Raw genomic sequence first — 19,528 nt, 5'->3', positions numbered from 1 at the left:
CCCCTAAAAACTGCTCAGCCTCCGGTATTCTTTTATGCCTAATTAAAGGCATCACTCCCCACTCAGTGACCTAAGCCAGGAACCTGGCAGTCGCAAAGCACTTTCTCCTTATTCCCATATTTGATTCCTCACTGAATTCTGTTGACTGTCTCAGATCCATCCCTGCCTCTCCTTCAGCACAGATTTTACTTGGTTCAGGCCTTAACATCCCCACCCACCCAGACTCTATGGTTATTTCCCAACTGGTTTCACATATCTGGTCTCACCTCTCTTCAATCCATGCCACATACAGCCAGAGAGGATCTAAAATGCAAATCTGTTCATGTCATCCCCTTTCTAACTCTTGTAATGGTTTCTAATGCCTAAAAGATAAAATCCTATCTTCTTTGCATGTCATTCAAGGGCCCTTTTAATCTGGTTCCAGCCTTTCGTTTTAAAATCAACTTTGGCCACTTGCCTACATGCATCATACCTCTTCCCATCTAAAATTTCAAAGTCTAAAGTTGTCAGACTTGAAGTACCAAGCCATTTTATCTCACTGTGTAGGACAATATTTGACCCTGTATCCATTTAAACTAGTTGACTTACCTTTGTACGTAAGCCAAGGACCAATTTATTTCTTGATCACCTCTGCAAGGCTGATACTTTGGTCACCACGATGGCTGGTAAATGTCCCTAATATAGCAATTATTTGATCATATACCCATTTAACCTACTAGAACTTCTCTACTGTCAGAAGGGCAGGGAGGGACATAGCAGATCTTGGCATGAGAGGAGAGTATATAGTTTGGCATTTTCATATATCAGCATCACCATAACAACTACTCAAATATTTGTTGAACATTGGTGAGTCAATGATGAAAGAGTTTAGAAGAAGGAATTTCAGGGAAGTGGAACAGCAGGAGCAAAGGCTCAGAGGCAGCAGTGAACTTGCAGTAGGCTAAGACCAACCCAAGGTAGTTTTTTTTCCCCTGACACTGCTAAATTGAAGGCTTTTATAAAGCAGCTAAAAATGAGGAAAGCGGCCAGTCTGAATAAGCTGTGACTCAGTAAGCAGAAGATGAAACCAAAACATAACTCAAAGACTTCTGCCTGGGAGACTGGAAGATTGGTGACAACTTGATGGAAAACGATAAGCCTGAATTGTACATTCAGACCAATTCGCACCATCTGAATTTGAAAAAAAACAAAAAAAAACAAAAAAACGTCTAGGAGGAAAAACTGAATAGTTACTACAAATTACCTACAAATGTCCTTGCCAGTATGAGGATTTATGCCACCTGGTGGCAGTTCACCTAATTTTGTTATTCAATTCTCTACAGTAGTGCAAACTCAAAATTTGTACTTATAAACTTGAGCACAGTGTCAGGCATGAAGTAGCTATTAATTTTTTTTTTTGTAGAATGTATGGATGAGTGGAATGTGTAAATAAATTATTCAATGAAGCAAAGCTCTGTGGTGAAAAAAGCTCTGATCCAAAAGTCAAGAGAGTTGGCATCTAGTTCCACATTAACTGTGGAGTGATTCCCAGGTCACAGACCTCTTTCAGGTCATGTCCAGCTCTAACATTCTTGACTTTATATTTGGGTTTCAGTATATTTATCTGAAAAAAAATGATATGTAAAAATTTCTTACAGTTATATTGAGCTTTTGTTTTATATATATATAAATTTATATATACATAAAACAATATGTTATATATATAACACAAACTCAACAAAAACTCAAATAATATAACTGTAAGAAATTTTTACTATCTTTTTTGCTATATATGTATATTGGGGTTTTTATTTGAAAAATTATTAACTGAGCTCAAAAGTCCTTGAAGAGTCACAACATCAGACGGGCTGTCAGGAGTGATACGTACACTTCTGGCAATTGAATTTGAACTTACAGCTGGAGGAAACTTGCTGGTTCTAAGTTCTCTTCTGATTATGACATCATTGTTTCTCCTTAGCCAGATGTTTCTAATGATAGCTTTCAGATGACATTCCTCCTATTTGGTCCAGCCTCAGAATCTCCTCCTACACAGCACATTTGACCTCTTCCTATGAGTATTCAGGCCATACTCACAGGTGGGAATTGAAGGGTGAGCACACACTACTATGTGGAGTTTTTTTCTTTTTAGGCTAATATTATGTTTAATAAATGGGATTATGCTATTATATGTGTTTGTCTAATTTTCTCAGCTAAAGGAAAAGACCTATCCAAAAAGGGACTTTTAAAAAAGTTGTATTCCTAACACAAGGTCTTTGTGCAATGGACACTCAGTGTGTCCTTTTCAATATTGATCGTTATGATGAGAGTTACAAAGCATTATCCAATGTAGGGACCAGGGAGGGACTTACATAAGATGATTCGGAAGTACTAGTAGTGCCAGAAAGTAACAGCGTGCTAAAATCACATCCCACAACAATGGGAGTATGTCAAAGGGACACAGGAACACAACTGAAAAAGCAATAATGGCCAATTTAAGAAAAACAAATAAATAATATTAGATTATAATCTAAAGTATATAATACATATCCATGAGTTCACACTGACTTAAATAAATGGTTGAATAATGGGAGACAGTAGACAAATCTCAGGTATAGAAGAATTTGTAATGATTGATGTAGATATCCGCCATCACAGAGTGAAACATAACCCTTCACTCTTTAAGTGTGGGCTGTGCACACACTGCCATAGAGTGTAGTATGGAAAGGGAATCACCTTGTGATGGAAAAACCTGGCAAATACTGCCTCAGTCAGATGATCAACAAATGCTGAGTCAGGTTGGTAGCACATACCCTCCATGTGAGGTAATGAGAATAGTTACCTCTGTGGTCTTCCTCCCCCAAATCCATATCCTCACTCTAATGAGAGAAACATCAAACAAATTCCAACTGAGGGACATTCTGTTAATACAAGATACCTGGCCAGTGATCCTCAAAGCTGCCAAGGTCATGAAAAATAAAGTCTGAGAAACTGTGATGGCCAAGAAGAATCTAAGGAGATATGACAAATAAATTGTAATAAGTTATCTTGCATGGGATCCTAGAACAGAAAAAGAACATTAGGTGAAAACAAAGGAAATCTGAATAAAGTATGGACTTTAGTTAATAATAATGTATCAATATTGGGTCATTAATTGCAACAAATGTACCAAACTAATATAAGATGTTTCTAATAAATGAAACTGAGTGTTGGGTGTATGGGAACTCTGCACTATCCCAGCAACTCTGTAAAATGTTTATTTTAAAAAATGAGTCAAATCTCCCATCACATTCATCAGAAACCAGTGCCATGTGGAGATGCAAGGAAATGTCAAACTCTTAATAAATATCTTTTGGAAAGTCAGATAGCAGAAAATTAGATAGGATATTTTAAAAACAGGGATCTTTGAGGCAGGAGAACGATAAAAGATGGCTTAAGAGCAGTTATATATTTTTTATTTGAATATAGTTCATTAAAGAAAATATAGGAAAAACTACACAAAAGCAGAAAAAGGAAACAAAAGCTTTCATAATTCTACCATCTAACACAACTACATTAGTATTTTATTTTCAATTTTTAAAATATGTTTATTTTTGTGGGTTTTTCTCATAGTTGTAATCCTACCTAATTACACAATTTAATTTCTTGGAAGGTTTCCCTCTTTTCATTGAAGACAAATCTTACGTAGAGCAAGTTAATTGGTGTCATTCTGCATTTCAGACAGAATTAATTTATGTGAAAGAGAACCATATGACTTCGCAAGACTATGTGAATATCAAGAATCTGCTCTATTTGTCTAGGAGGTAGTGCAGAACTAAAGCGGTACATATGGTACTATATAGAAGCTTAAAGGTCTATCTCTGGATTTCACTGTGGAGAGGGTATGATATTTAAGAAACAAAATGGAGAAAGGGAAAAGTCTATTGCCAGACAAGTTCCTCAGAGCTAAGAGATAGGATACAGAAATAAGAAGTAGGATAATAGGTATTTACCAATTCTCATACTAAGAGTATTGTTGGCAGAAGAAAGAATATGATTAAGAGTAAATGGTAGGAAGTATACAATATTAACATTATTATACTCTGCATAATCATCTCTAGGGAGGAGCTTGCATTCAGACAATCGTTGTTTCTTAAGATTTGCTACAATGGCTATTTTCCAGATTTAAAAAAGTTTGACATCTTTAAATTCCGTTAGAAAGCAACGAAAACATTAAATATTCTTGAGTACATACTGCCACCCAGTGGATATATCCATGTGATGCACAAACCATTTGCCAATGAAGAGGACAAAGAGTTTTTGACCATGATGCTAGTATTAAAGCTTTGCCTGCATTCAGTGAAGGCCATACATCGTATGTAATCCCAAACTGAATTACACCACTCATTCAAAATTCTAGATTAGACTTTAATACACATTTTCAAGGTATTCTGATAAATATTACCAGAGGCTTTTGGCAATGGGAGAAAAATATTATGTGTGCTTACCAACACTATAGATACTAACTTCTTACTAATATTAATAAAACTAATGTCAGTGAATTTCCGATAAGATGAGTCAGAGATACTCAACTTCTAGTAAGGAAGAAAGAGGGATGTCATGACAGAGACTAGACAGTGGAAAAATCTGGTAAACACTGCCTCAGTCAGATGATCAACAATACTAAGTCATATTGGTAGTATATACCTTGGATGTGGTAATCTTGACTCCCTTGGATGCTAAGAACTCTGGCATGAAGTCTAAGAGAATTACATTTTTGGCATAATAATCTTGGATTTCCCTTTATCTGAAAGCAACTAAAGGTTTACTAGAGTGGAAATACATAGAGACAATGGGTGGAATTTGGGTCATTTAAATGAATATTGAGGCCATATTTATGTAGAGACTTCCTAGGGAGTCCTGGTATTCTATAGATAAGTCCAATACTATTTGTTTCCTAAAAAGGAATAATGCAATTTATGAAATTGAAATGACACTGAAAGTCTTAAGAAAAACTACTTGTCTGAAACTTTATTTTTTGCTACATTTATAATTATCTTCTCCAAGAAGTTTACACATCCACAGGTGAACACTTCTGGATAGGAAATCTACTAACTAATGTGTTCTCCATTGTTGGGTATGAGATTTCTTGATCTCACCATACTTACAAGTTAATAAATTAGCCTATCACTGTTTCATAAATGTTGGCAGAAGATACGAGATAAAAGACTTCATTATTCATGCTTACCAAGCAGCGTGAACATCATATTTGAGTTAGTTCTCCTTGCCCCCTAAGTTCCATGGAGGCACCATAGAGAAGTCCAGGTATATCTTGTGCATACAGTGGATTTGTGTCCTATGTTAGGAATACTGAGTTTGGGAAATCAAGTGCTTTTATAATAAGCAGAAAGTAAGGTGGCTGTTTTTTCCAAAGTGGGACCTAAGCTTATCCCTTAAGGTTGCTTTCTGCAAACACAATCTTGAAAAATGGTTGCATTAAAAAGAGGTCAAAGCTTTGCATTTTTGGGATGCCCAGGGAAAATGTTCTGGGAGGTTTAAGGCCTATTGGCAATTGTCTTTCTTAACATTCATACAAAGCCAAAATCAGCCTTCCTATAATTTCTACTGATTCGTTCTGTGTTTTCCAATCTCCTTGGTATTTTGGATGTCAGACACCTGCAGTGTGCTATCTTATGGCCTCTGAGATTTATTTTTCTCCACACTAATAATTTCTAATCCCTTTGAGACCATTCCTCCATGGTCATATATGGCTTTGGGCTCCCTCACCATTAGTGTGGCTTTCCTCTGAACTTGTTTAGGTGTTACTTCCCAAAATGGACTACGATATTCCAAGTATAGACCATAAACTGTTATTTGGCTATACATTTCTATTCCACTCTTATGCCAGTGGATGGAAACTATGTAGTTTTTCATTAAAGGAATCATCATGCCAACCAGATTTCATTTAATATAACAGGAAGTCTAAGAGTAAGCTCCTTCATTTAAATAGTTGTTTAGCAGTTCTAGCAGAAAAGTGTTAAGTCATTACTGTCTGTATTTTAAAACTTATGGGCTGGGCGCGGTGGCTCACGCCTGTAATCCCAGCACTTTGGGAGGCCGAGATGGGCGGATCACGAGGTCAGGAGATCGAGACCATCCTGGCTAACACGGTGAAACCCCGTCTCTACAAAAAAATACAAAAATTAGCCGGGCGCGGTGGTGGGCGCCTTGTAGTCCCAGCTACTCAGGAGGCTGAGGCAGGAGAATGGTGTGAACCCAGGAGGCGGAGCTTGCAGTGAGTGGAGATCGCACCTCTGCACTCCAGCCTGGGCGACAAAAGGAGACTCCGTCTCAAAAAAAAAAAAAAAATTATGGACCTCCTCTATATGAACTCTTTGTTTTCCATGTTAATATAAATGACATATGACTCCCATACTCCTTTTGGGGGGCAGGAGACGGGTGTGCCATCTCACTCTGTTGCCCAGCCTGGAGTGCAGTGGTGCAATCATGGCTCACTACAGCCTCAACCTCCTGGACTCAAGCAATCCTCCCGGCTCAACCTCTCAAGTAGCTGGGACTACAGGCACTGCCACCATTCCAAGCTAATTTTTTTTTTTTTTTTTTGGTAGGGATGGGGTCTTGCTGTGTTGCCTAGACTTCATATTCTTTGTTCAAATAAGAATCCAACAGTCACAGGCTTTTATTTTCTCCTCCAACTCATGCATATAGAAGAGTAGGGAATTAACAATGTTTGTCTTCTGGTTTAACAAAGAAAACTGACATGCATATTTACTTTTTCAAAAACAGAGATATTACTTTAGATATTATTATAAGTTTAATTTTTTAAAAACTATGCTAAATTACAAACATACAGAAAAGTATGGAAAACAGTATAATGAAGATCCAGATGCTCATCACTCAGATTCAACAATTAAAGACTTTTGCCACATTTGTGTCATCCATGCCTTCTTTTCCTTATTATTATTAAAGCATTTAGTGGCCTCTCTCAGATAACACATCAGCTTATCCCTACATAGTTCAATATGTATTGACATGGATATTTCTAACACAACTTCAGTGTCATTAACATCTAACAAGATTAACAATAATTCTTTAGTATCATTTAATACCTACCCTGGATTTAAATTTCCACAATTATCCAAAAACATGTGTCTTTAGAGTTAGGTTATTATAATCAAACTCCAAACTAGGTCCACTCATTGCTTGTGATTGTCATGTCTCATAAATCTCTTTTAATCTAATAGTCCCCCTCTCATTCTTTCTTTCAATTCTTACCATTGACCATTTACAAAAATTAGATCAATTGTCCCACACTTTGAGTTGTGGTATCTTTTAACTTACTCCTTCCTTCTCCAAATTTTTTATAAACTTGTGGTTAGCTCTAGAGTTTGATTAGATTCAGACTCCACATTTGTGGAGGGAATATTTCAAGACGTTTCTGTGTATTTCCTATTCCAGCAGATTGAGAAGCAACAATGGTTGCCACACTGATGAAATCATGTCAAGGAATTATTCATTGACTCTCATTTTATTGAGTTTTCCTTCCTTACTAGAAATGTGATTTCCCATAAAGCTGTAACAGAGTGTAACATGAGATTTTTCCTGTTGTGCAGTCTTTGTTAAGAGGCCAAAGCTGGCCGGGCGCAGTGGCTCACGCCTGTAATCCCAGCACTCTGGGAGGCCAAGACAGGCAGATCACGAGGTCAGGAGATCGAGACCATTCTGGCTAACACGGTGAAACCCAGTGTCTACTAAAAATACAAAAAATTAGCCGGGCGTGGTGGTGGGCGCCTGTGGTCCCAGCTACTCAGGAGGCTGAGGCAGGAGAATGGCATGAACCCGGGAGGTGGAGCTTGCAGTGTGCGGAGATCGCGCCACTGCACTCTGGCCTGGGTGACAGAAGGAGACTCCGTCTCAATAAATAAATCAATAAATCAATAAATAATAAAGTAAAATACCATAGATAAAAGCGGTAGCCCCGTATTCTTGCAGAGACTAAAGCTTCAGAAGGGAAATAGATCAGAACTTTTTTTTTTTTTTTTTTTTGGAGATGAGTCTCGCTCTGTTGCCCAGGCTGGAGTGCAGTGGCATGATCTCGGCTCACTGCAACCTCTGCCTCCCAGGTTCAAGTGATTCTCCTGCCTCAGTCTCCAGAGTAGCTGGGACTACAGGTGCCTGTCACCACGCCCAGCTAGTTTTTTGTATTTTAGTAGAGACAGGGTTTCACCGTGTTGCTCAGGCTGGTCTCGAACTCCTGAGCTCAGGCAATCCACCCGCCTTGCCTCCCAAAGTGCTGGGACTGCAGTCTTGGGCCACCGCACTCGGCTGAGAATTTTTTAAAGAGCATTATCATAGTCTTGTGCGTTTCCCTTTACTCCTCAAAAAAAAGCCCCATCTCCCTCCATCAGAGCTAGGCGCTGCAGGGAACCAAAGCAGATCGTTTAAGTTAAATTCGACCTGTGGTCCCCTAAGTTTGGGAGCTGAATACACTGTGACCTTTGCCTCACTCTCCTCTGCTTCAGTCTGAAAAAAAGGAGGCTGGTTAGTGCCTGGAGCTGCCTGGATAGCAAAGAGACAGGGCTATACTGGGAATCGTTTGCACATCTAGAATTTGATGGGGCAAAAATGTCAAGTTTCCTGTGGGTTAAGGGACAATAGCTAGGCTACAATGGTCTTTGTAAAATAGGACGAGGCTGTATAGAGTGTACCATCAAAGCTGGATGGGTGCGGTAAATGGTCAGCTGGAGAGCACCTTGTCTGAAAGGGTGTGTGGTAGTGGTGGGGAGGCGAGTTGCAGAGGTGGCCCACTAACCCAACTTATTTCTCATCCTTCCTCGCTATCAACACCCTAGCATTAGTAGGTGAAAAAGATGATCACAGTAGGGAAAACAGAGAACAGATGACGCCTTATGTCCCAGTGCTTGTATGGTCTAAGCTGGGGAGGTGAGAAGCTCTAAATTTAAATCAGGTTAGACTTAATAATATCTAAAGTTTACCACAAGTGAAACAGAAATGTCTAAAGATGGGTAAAGAAACATGACTGAATGCTTTAAAACAGATCTCCACTGCAAGCATTCTTTATTTATAGTACTTTTATTATTATTATTTTATATTTGGAGACAGAGTCTCACTCTGTCGTCCAGGCTGGAGTGCGGTGACGCAATGTCAGCTCACAGCAAACTCTGCCTGCAGCGTTCAAGCGATTCTCGTGCCTTAGCCTCCCGAACAGCTGGGGCTACAGGCCCGCGACCATGCCAGGCTAATTTTTGTATTTTTAGTAGAGATGGGGTTTCGTCATGTTGACCAGACTGGTCTCAAACTCTAGACCTCAGGTGATCTGTCCACCTCGGCCTCCCAAAGTGCTGGAATTACAGGTGTGAGCCACTGCACCCAGCCTGCAGTACTTTAAAGATATATTATTTTAATAAATTCAACTAAACACTGAAGATATAAAAGTACCTAGTGAGAAGGGGTCCTCAAAATTGGTTATACATTAGAATCCTTCAGGAAGCTTTAAAAGCTTTGATGTTGTCCTACCCCAGATTCTGATTTAATTGGTCTGGCATGTGGCTTAGACATCAGGGTTCTGAAAGCTTAACAGGTGATTCTATTATGTAGCCAAGGTTGAGAATTACTCTAAAAATAGAGACTACTGAAAGAGAAAAATAAAAAATAAAAATAAAAATAAACAACTATTTGACTACTTTACTATCAAATATCAATAAAACTATCGAAAAGTTGGAATTTTCATGGAAAAGATCTACATGTTTGGTCTTCACTCTCTGGGTCACTGTCATAGAGATTTGATTAAATAGTTTGTATTTGTTTCACTACAGGCATGGACAGGGTATGGTATAAGATAAATATTAAAAATATATTATTACAGGAGTGGAAATAATTAGTTTTTTAAAACAAGTATTAGTTTTTAACATACATGATTCCCACAGGAGACATGTATCCTAAAGCAGTATTTTTTTCTTTTTAAAATTGTTTTGCTTTTATTATTTTTAATTGACATATAATAATTGTACCTTTGTATGGGGCACAGGATATTTTGATACATGTATACAATGTGTAACGATCAAATCTGGGTAATTAGCATATTCAATACCTCAAACATTTATACGGTCTTTGTGTTGGAAACATTTAAAATCTGCTTGTCAAGCTATTTGAAAATATACAACAAATTGTTAATTATAGTCACCCTACAGTGCTGTAGAAAACTAGCTCATAACCTCCTAACTGTAATTTTATGTTATCCAACTTCTTATTATCCCTCCAAACCTTCTACCCTTCCCTGCCTGCCTTTAGTAACCTCTGCTCTAATCTCTACTTCTATGAGACCAATTTTTTTAAAGCTTTCACACATGAGTGAGAATGTGCAATATTTATCTTTCTGTGCCTAGCTTATTTTACCTAACATAATGTCCTCTAAGCTTGTCCATGTTGCCATAAATGACAGGATTTCATTCTTTTTTGCAGCTGAATAGTATTCTATTATGTATATATGCCACATTTTCTTTATCCATTCATCTGTTGAAGGACACTTAGGATGATTGTATATCTTGCCTATTGTGAATAGTGTTGCAAAAAATGTGGGAGTGCCTTTCAACATACTTATTTCCTTTCCTTTGGATATACACCCAGTAGTGGGATTGCTGGATCATATGGTAGTTCTATTTTAGGTTTTTGAGGAACTTCCATACTGTTTTCCATAATGGCTGTATTAATTTACATTCCCACTACCAGTGTATAACAGTTCCCCCTTTCTCCATGTCCTTACCAGCATTTTTTGTCCTAAAGCAGCATTTTAAAGTTTATGTTGCTATACAAGTTGAAAACAGTAAATTCTAATGATGGATAAAGAAATATGGCCAAATGTCTTAAAACTTTCTTTAGTGACTTTGATATATCATTATTATTTAAATAGATTCAACAAAACACTGGAAATATAAATGAACCTTGTGAAAATCAATAAAACACAAACACTCCAAAATACGATTTATTATATTTATCCTTCCAGACCTTGTATGAGATTGTTTAAGGATTCTTCCCCCTCTAATACGGTTTGGCTCTGTGTCCCCACCCAAATCTCATAACGAATTGTAATCCCCACATGTCAGAGAAGGGGCTTGGTGGGAGGTGATTAGATCATGGGGGTAGATTTCCCCCTTGCTGTTGTGGTGATTGTGAGTTCTCATGAGATCTGATGGTTTAAAAGTGTGGGCACTTCCCCCTTCCCATTCTCTCTTTCCTGCTGCCGTGTGAAAAAAAGATGCTTGCTTCCCCTTTACCTTCCACCATGATTGTAAGTTTCCTGAGACCTCCCAGTCATACTTCTTGTTAAACCTATGGAACTGTGAGTCAATTGAACTTCTTTTCTTCATAAGTTACCCAGTAGTTCATAAATTGCTCAGGTAGTTCTTTTTTTTTTTTTCTTTTGAGACAGAGTCTCGCTCTGCTGCCCAGGATGGAGTGCAGTGGCGTGATCTCGGCTCACTGCAACCTCCGCCTCCTGGGTTCAAGCGATTCTCCTGCCTCAGCCTCCCAAGTAGCTGGGACTACAGGTGCGTGGCACCATGCCCAGCTAATTTTTGTATTTTTAGTAAAGACAGGGTTTCACCATGTTGGCCAGGATGGTCTTGATCTCTTGACCTCATGATCTGCCTGCCTCAGCCTCCCAAAGTGCTGGGATTACAGGGGTGAGCCACTGTGCCCAGCCCCAGGTAGTTTTTTATTGCAGTGTGAGAAAGGACTAATACACTTCCCTCTTTCCCTTTTTTCTCCCATAGATACTAGATTATTATAATGTGATAATATCTTTGCTAGGTACTAAAAATATGAAGATAAGTAAGATATGCTCCTTACTCTGATGGAGTCTATATTTAGTAGTAGACAATTAAACAGACCAACATTTAAAAATCAGTTCACTGAGGACTATAAAAAATGATGCTCAGGATGGGTGCTAATGAGACAAACAATGAAGGAAAATATTCTGGAAGAGATGACCCCAGATCTGAGTCTTAAAGGATGGTTAAGAGTTATTCAAGAGAAGCGACATTGACAAACGCTGTGCGTATGCAATGTGTACAAAGAGCCAGCAATGTGTCCAAAGCCAAGGGGCAAGAGAAAACATAGCTGTGGAAGATGATGGTGATCATGGTGAGAACTGCTGTTGACCCAATAACATAGAAAAAAATATTGTGCATGCTTTTCAATATAGTAAAACTTTCCTCATACGGTAGAAGGTAGACCTTTAAGCATTAGCATGGCCCCTCATGCTGCCCAGTGGAACAAAAGCTACTTAACTTCCATGTACAATCTGGTATGGTACTCACTATATATATACTACATTGACAACTGAATTTTGGCCATATCTCCATAAGAAATTAGGGAGACACTAGAGTGTTGTACTCATTTACATAAATGTTTTTATTGTAGATGTCCTTGGTACTTCCTATTTGCTAATTCAGTAGAAAGCCTAGGTGAAGGTAATCCTAAACAGAAATCTGAGTTCTAATCAGTCTTTGAATGCCAACCAACCTCGTTGGTCTGGCCTAGCTTAATGGTATACTCTAGGAAATGAAAAAAAGTACAGAACGGCTAAAGCATGTGGCACAGAGTGGGGAGTGGTAGAAATTAAAGAAGTAAGCAGGGGAGAGAGGATGACAGCACTTATACACTTTAGTGAGTAGGTCTTTATCTTGGAGGCAGTGGGAAAGCCATAAAAATTTTTTGAGAGATGTAATATGACCAGATTTGCATTTTAAAACAATCAATAATGATACTGTAAGAAGGGATTCAATAAGGAAAGACTAGTCAGAAGGCTGCTCTAATGATATAGGTGAGAGATGACGACCTGCATGTCTGTGGCAGTTGAGAAAGAGTCATGGGAACAGATGGTAGATATACAGTCAGCAGTGTGGGAAGGGAAGGGGAGAAGGAAAGGGAGGCATTCAGAGACACTCCAGGGTTTCTGGCTGGGCAACTGCATGAATAACAATTTCATCTTCTGAGATAGAAGACAGGATGGGAGCAGGTTTTGGAGAGAAGATGATGAGTTAAGTTTGGAGGATGTTGTATTTGAGGGGACACAGGATATGTCAAACAGACAACTCTATAGCCAAATCTGGATATGTATTGAAAAGTAGAAAACCAAAGGAATGAAGGTACCTTGTGAATATGAAATATCAACTATGAAAACAAGGCTGATGGGAGGGATAAGAAAATACAACCTTAAAACATGTGCTTTAAAAATGTAAGGAACAGGAAAGCATGGTGAGATGTAAATTGAAGCAGTATGTGATGCAGAATTCAGAAAATGAAGGACATTAAAAACCCAACTGTTACCATGAACAAATCTCTTTTCTACAGTTTCTCATGAAACAAGAGTACTCCCTTTACTCTCTCTTTTTGTCTTTTGTTTTGTTTTGGTTTTGGTTAGAAAGGAATGTGGTATTTTGAGCTAGTGTCTGCTGGAAATTTTGTTTAACAAAATGTAGTAACTGGACACCCCAACCTTCTGAGAATTAAATAAAACAAAAAGTCTGCTCCAAATACAGAGACATAGCTCACCTCAGGTGCTTGGCACAAGGGCATGGGGAATGTGATGTAAGCATTTCCTTCTCTACAAAAATGCGTCTAAGGAGAGTATGAAAAAAGTTTGTCTCAACACAATTGACATGTAATCATTATGAGTTCAAACCAAATGTGTTAATCTGGAAAAAGCAGTACTGGCAGATTTCTTTTTCCTTCATTAAGCAATGACCTAGTACAGAACAATGCATTGCTTATGGCAATCTTTGAAATCACAAGTAAACTTTAAAAACACTGCCTACAATGAAAATGCATGTGCCCTAGATCAGGGTTCCCAGAAACACATCCAATAAGCATATGGACCATGTTTTCCATTCTTCATTGTATAATTTATTTAAAAATCTATAGGGAGAAATCTATGATTCCACTGAATGCAATGTGTTATGTGTGTGTTGATTTATATTAGCTAGGGCAAAGAGGCTATATGTCATATTTAACACACATATATTTCTTGTTTGCCATTTAGCACATCCACAAAAACCCATACATACAAACACGATAACACACAGATAACTGAGTAATGCTTTCTTTGAAGTGCTGAACTTTCATAGATTGGTAGCATTCTCTAAGAGTTCACACAAAAAGTAAGATGGATACATTGGAAGTATAACTCTAGGACAATCAAATAAAAATAAATATCAAATCCCACTTTGAGATATAAAAGCATATAACTCATATGTCCCTGTTATCTTTCCTTCCAGCTGCTGAATATTTGGGTATTATTTCTGTTTTGCCATGTTACACAGAATAAGCTTCTCTGAGTTTCTCCCAAAAATCTACTTACAGAAAAGCAGTTACTAGAGATTCTGTAGGAATGAGATAGAAGTGGGTGAGGGTTCCTAAATGCTTTTATCTACTTGAACTACCATGTTATGCCTAAAGTAAGAGCAATACATTCACTAACTTCAAATGCACCCTCCCCTCCCTTTTTATTCCACAAGAAAATACAGAGTTTAAGATTGGTTCAACTTTATACCAAGAAATAAGAGTAGAGTTACTTGTTGAAATACTACCTCCTAGTGGTAAGATCATCTCATTTGTTTTATAAAGCACTGGAGTACCGCATATTTGGCCACTGTGCTATTCTTCACTATTTAAAATTACAGTTAGATAAATGGCCCAGTAAGTTTTAGTTTGATAGTACTTCCAAAAAGGTATTTCATTAATGTTTATTTGATTTACAAACTTAATTCCCCTTATTAATAAAATAGCAATCAATATTTCCTATGTGCAGTTAGTAGCAGTGCTTAGATTAAAAACAAAACTTTAGGAGGAATAAGTTCCAGTGTTCTATATCACTGTAGGATAACTATAGTTAACAATAGTATATTATATAATTTGAAAATTGCTGGAAGGAACAATTAAATCTTCATAACGCAAAGAAAAATGTTTGAGATGATAGATATGCTAATTACCTTGGTCAGATCACTATACATTATATGAACAGAAACATTATTATGTATCCCATGAAGAGGTACCATTGTTATTTATAAATTTAAAATTAAAACCAAAACCAAAACTTAATTTACTAGAAATCTTTGTTGTTGTACTCCAAAAGTCCTAGAAACCTACATACAAATGTGTGAGAGTGACAGCTATCTTGTAGATGCAATAAGATGATTATTTAATAACCTGATAGTTCTGAGTTACTAAATCAGCACTTTTCATTCAGTAAAACAGCAAGGAGACAACTTTTCATTACATACTTTGGCAGAGATAATCCAAAATCAGATAATCAAAATAATTTTCATTTGGTTGTAGAATGTTGTAGTACATAAAGCAAAATGTGTCTGCAGGATACTCCAAATTTACCAACTTCAAACAAAATAATGCACAGTGAAGAAATAGAAAATTATTAACCTTTCTCAATACATGTAAGTATTCCTTAATCTTTATCATTTTCATTAAACAAAATAATATTTTGGATGAGTTCAACATTTTTATCCTATGCTTTATGTTTAGTGCCTTCCCTGAATTGGAAAAAATGAGGTATTTTATTTAAATTTAACACTGGGCTAAGGGAGATATAGAATTAAACTAAACAAGAATCAGTTGTCACAACCTCACAACATATATCAAAGTATTGAAATTGCTGGTTTACTGATTGTCACTTTTCACTGGATATTAAATATCCTGAGGGTTACAACTGTAGTTTTTTAACCTGTCCCAGTACCTCAACAAAATTTTCACTGAATAAATTATGTTAACAAAAAATTAAAAATAAAAATATAATTAAGGTCCCTTTAATTAATTTTAAAATCTGAGAGGAAAATTGGAGTCACAAAACGTGACTCCAATTGGAGCTCAAATCTGACTTCATTGGAGCTCAAATCTGACTTCATCACAAATTATGTGATTTTTGACTTCCACCTCAATGAAGCTGTTTTCTCAGCTGAATAAAAGGGATAATGCCCGTGTATTTCAGAGTAGCTGTAAAGGTAAAATGAGCTAATGTACATGAAAGTCCTTTGGAAATACCAAACAAATGTTATTTGCTGTCATGCCACCACACATACATGTAGGAAATACATGTATTAAATAAGAAAATGTTTAAGATGCAATGTGATAACTTACATTAAATATATATACAATTTCTCCCAAATGAAAACTAACTTAAGTTCTCTCTTTAACTGACAAACATACTCAAAACCACTCATCCAAAAAAAGTCCCTTCCTTCAAGATGTAGTTCCCCAGCTTTTTCTCTTCTCTAGTAAATGCTGTCAAAGAAGAGTTGACACCTATGCATCTTCTTCCTAATGCACTGAAAGCCAACTCAATGACCACTGCCTATAGAACAGTTTCAATGCGCTTAATCCACTGATTTCTTTTTAATTATCTCTTTATTTTATCCCTGAAGATTTCTTTTTGAGTACTTTCCACACCTATCCTGGCTTCTTCAAAACAACTACCCTATTTTTTCTTACTTCTGACTAATTTTTTTTACTCCTTCAGCTTCTTATTCTTGAAATGCAGGTGTTTTGTAAGGTTATATTCTTGGACCTCCTTTTTCTCATCCTAATTTCTGCCTAGATGATCCAACTTGCTCCAACAGAATCAAGCATCATCTCTGTACTGTAAACCTTGAAATCTCTGTCTCTGTCTCAGGTTTCCTCCTAATTTCTAGGTCTATATTTCTAATTATTAACCAAAGATTTCTATCTGGATGTCCTTCATTCTATGTAAAGTCAAACTCATTATCCTCCTCTCTTTTCCCAAACCTTTTCCCTCTCTTTGCTGCCAATCTTGGTAAACAGCCAAGCAGAAATCTTAAGAGTCATTAATGACTTTTCCACTCTTCCTCACCTCTTACTTCCATTATCTAGTAACAGGATCTATTGATTCCATCTCTTAAATGTCTCTCTAATCCATCTACTCTCTTCTTTATTTTAATTTCCACTTCCTTCATTGGATCTTCATTATTTCTTTTTGAAATATTTTGACCACCCCTTATCTAGTCTCTATGCTTTGGTCTCACACAATTTAAATTCGTCCTCTTAAATATGATGCCATGGGGGAGGGAGAAAAAAAATCGTTACTTTTTTTTTTTTTTGGCTGCCTACTCATTGCCTGGAAAATAAACTGCAAGCTCTTTGACACTGCAGTTGAGACCCTTACTTATCTGTTTCCAACCTGTTTTTCCAGCCCTAACTCCTGCCCACACCCTTTTCTCTCTAGAATATGTTACGCACTTTCAGTTTCATGCCCTGGTTCATGGTGTTCCCTCTACCTGTTATGGCTGTTCTTCATTTGTCAAAAACTTCTACATCCTTTGAGCCCATGTGATATGTGATTTTCTCTTGTAATATTTTCTCTACTCTGCCTTCTGGGTAAAATTAACCTCTATTCCTTATGTTCTCTTCTACTGCTATTAAAATTAAGTTGCAGAAGTGTTTATCTCCTTCATTGTATTAGACTCAAAGGAAAAAAGTCGTGTTCATTTCTGTTCACCTATGCTTAACACAATGCCTGACCAATAGAGGGTATTCAATAAATACTGAACTGAACAAATCTATTCCTGATCTGTGTAATAAACAGGAAGAACAAACTTTAAGAATAATTGTCATGCATAAAACATATTAGCTACAACATACTGATTTTTGTCAGTTATTATTATAATTAAATGAAAATCATTTGACTTTGAATAATAGTAAAAATATACCCTAAAGATGAATTATCCATTGTAATCCATTTGGTTTTAAGTAGATCAAACAGCTAAATTTCTCTCTTGCAGTCAGTTTGGAAGGAGGCAGGAAACAGTTATACAAAAATCCAGTCAAGTATCTGTAAAATACATAGAAATCAAATATGAGACCCTTACAATCGTGAAGTCTATTAAAGTTTTTCTGTAAGTTAAAGAGCTAAAAACATTGTAAAGAGTAAAAAATAATATTAATTCAGCTAGAAGTAACCTTAGGGAAAATTACATATGTCCTAAGGGGGCGGTGCTAAATCAGTGCCATGAAATATTTTTGTATAATTCCAACAAAACCACTTCTAATAAATACTATTTTAAGAAAATTACACTCAGTCTTGCTCTATGACTTTAGATCATGTGTCAGCAAACTATAGCCGATAGGCCAAATCTGGCCCTTTACCTGTTTATTTTATTCTTTAGAGACAGGGTTTATGTTATCCATGCTGTACTCAAACTCCTGGCCTAAAGCAGTCCTCCCACCTCAGCCTCCTGAGGAGCTGGGACTACAGGAGCAGGGCCACTGTGACTGGCTCCCTCACCTGATTTTTGTAAACAAAGTTTTATTGGAACACAGACATATTCATTCATTTCTATATTATCAGTATCTCTTGTTGCTCTACCTCTACAATGGTGAAGTTGAGTAGCTGAGACATATACTGTATGTCCCACAAAGTCTAAACTATTTACTGTCATTTTAAAACAAAAATTTGGCCAACTCCAACTGCAGATAATCATTTGGAAATCTAGTTGAAAATCAAGCTAGTTTGTATGTGAGAATTTCTTATTATTCTAGAATTTAGAATCTTTATGCAAAGATTTATTTTCGAAAATAACATGAAAGTTATAAGGATGTTAGGATAAGGAATGTACAGATAGCAAGTACATAGTAGAGAGAAAGGAAATACTTACATACTTTTTTAAAGATTAAATTGTTTTATTTTTATACTTTTAACATAAGCCTGGCTAATTATTCTTCATTAACTAGGAAAAGGAGTGGCTACTCTTTATAATAGAGTGTTACTGAAAATGAACTTTGCTACTACTATTATATCACTAAAAAAGTAGAAACATCATTCTTCCTGTAGGAATAAAGGAGTAAAGTTAAACATAATTAACTATTTTTTTAAAATGAGGGGAAGAAACAGCTAAAAGAGGAAGAAAGAGAAAGGGAGGGAGAGGTGGAGAGAGGGATGAAAGAGAGGAAAAATGGAGAGAGGAGAGAAAACCTACTGTACCTTATTCTCTAATTGATATGAAGCCAATTTGTGTACCAAAATTAAGGCCATCTCGGACATGGGAGAAAAACTTGTCAGGATGGCAAGACGTACAGAGGTTGAGATCTTGGTTCTGGTCTTGAATATTCCGTGGAAGAATTCCTCCCCGTTCTAGAAGAATCCTTAGGAAAAATATTTTTCAAAAGAGAGCAAGAGTTTATTTTCCCAATAGCCAAAGCAATATGAAAAAAAAATACGGATGTTGGCATGAAAGAGTTCCAGGAAAGATGTACCTAGAACAATGTATATTATTATTCAATTACAGAACATGGACTAGTCAGGAAAAAAATGCTACCCTGTATCAGCATTTATCACGTAAGTTCATATAGGCACAGTACAACCTTCCATATTGTCCTATAGACATAATCTAGGTACAGAATTTTATAATCAAAATCAAGTGCTTATTTAAGAAGAAATCTCTACGAAAGTTACCAGGATATCAGACAAAATTCATCTGGCTCAGCCAGAGTATGCTTTTTAGTCATC

The 19,528-nt window shown here is 36.8% G+C and overlaps 1 protein-coding gene across 10 annotated transcripts in view; it reads right to left on the bottom strand.

The window, feature by feature from the left end:
- Positions 1-19,528, bottom strand: part of LACC1 (laccase domain containing 1) — a 139,546-nt gene that overhangs the window by 109,973 nt on the left and 10,045 nt on the right. For 6 of the 10 annotated variants that reach the window (XM_031655833.1, XM_031655835.1, XM_031655834.1 and 3 more), the window contains 2 exons: positions 19,004-19,164; positions 13,880-17,854 (listed from right to left, as the gene is read on the bottom strand). In XM_031655833.1, coding sequence (XP_031511693.1) covers positions 19,005-19,164 — 160 coding nt within the window. In that variant the 3' untranslated portion in view covers positions 13,880-17,854; position 19,004. Of the gene's footprint in view, positions 1-2,348; positions 2,988-13,879; positions 17,855-19,003; positions 19,165-19,528 lie in introns of those variants that run through there. The other 4 variants (XR_004178690.1, XR_004178689.1, XR_004178692.1 and 1 more) reach the window with 3 other exon arrangements.

This window comes from Papio anubis, chromosome 15 (assembly GCF_008728515.1).
Source record: "Papio anubis isolate 15944 chromosome 15, Panubis1.0, whole genome shotgun sequence".
Classification (NCBI taxonomy): Eukaryota; Metazoa; Chordata; class Mammalia; order Primates; family Cercopithecidae; genus Papio; species Papio anubis.
The sequence above is the reverse complement of the archived record's forward strand: the minus strand, read 5'-3'. Positions and strand labels throughout refer to the sequence as shown.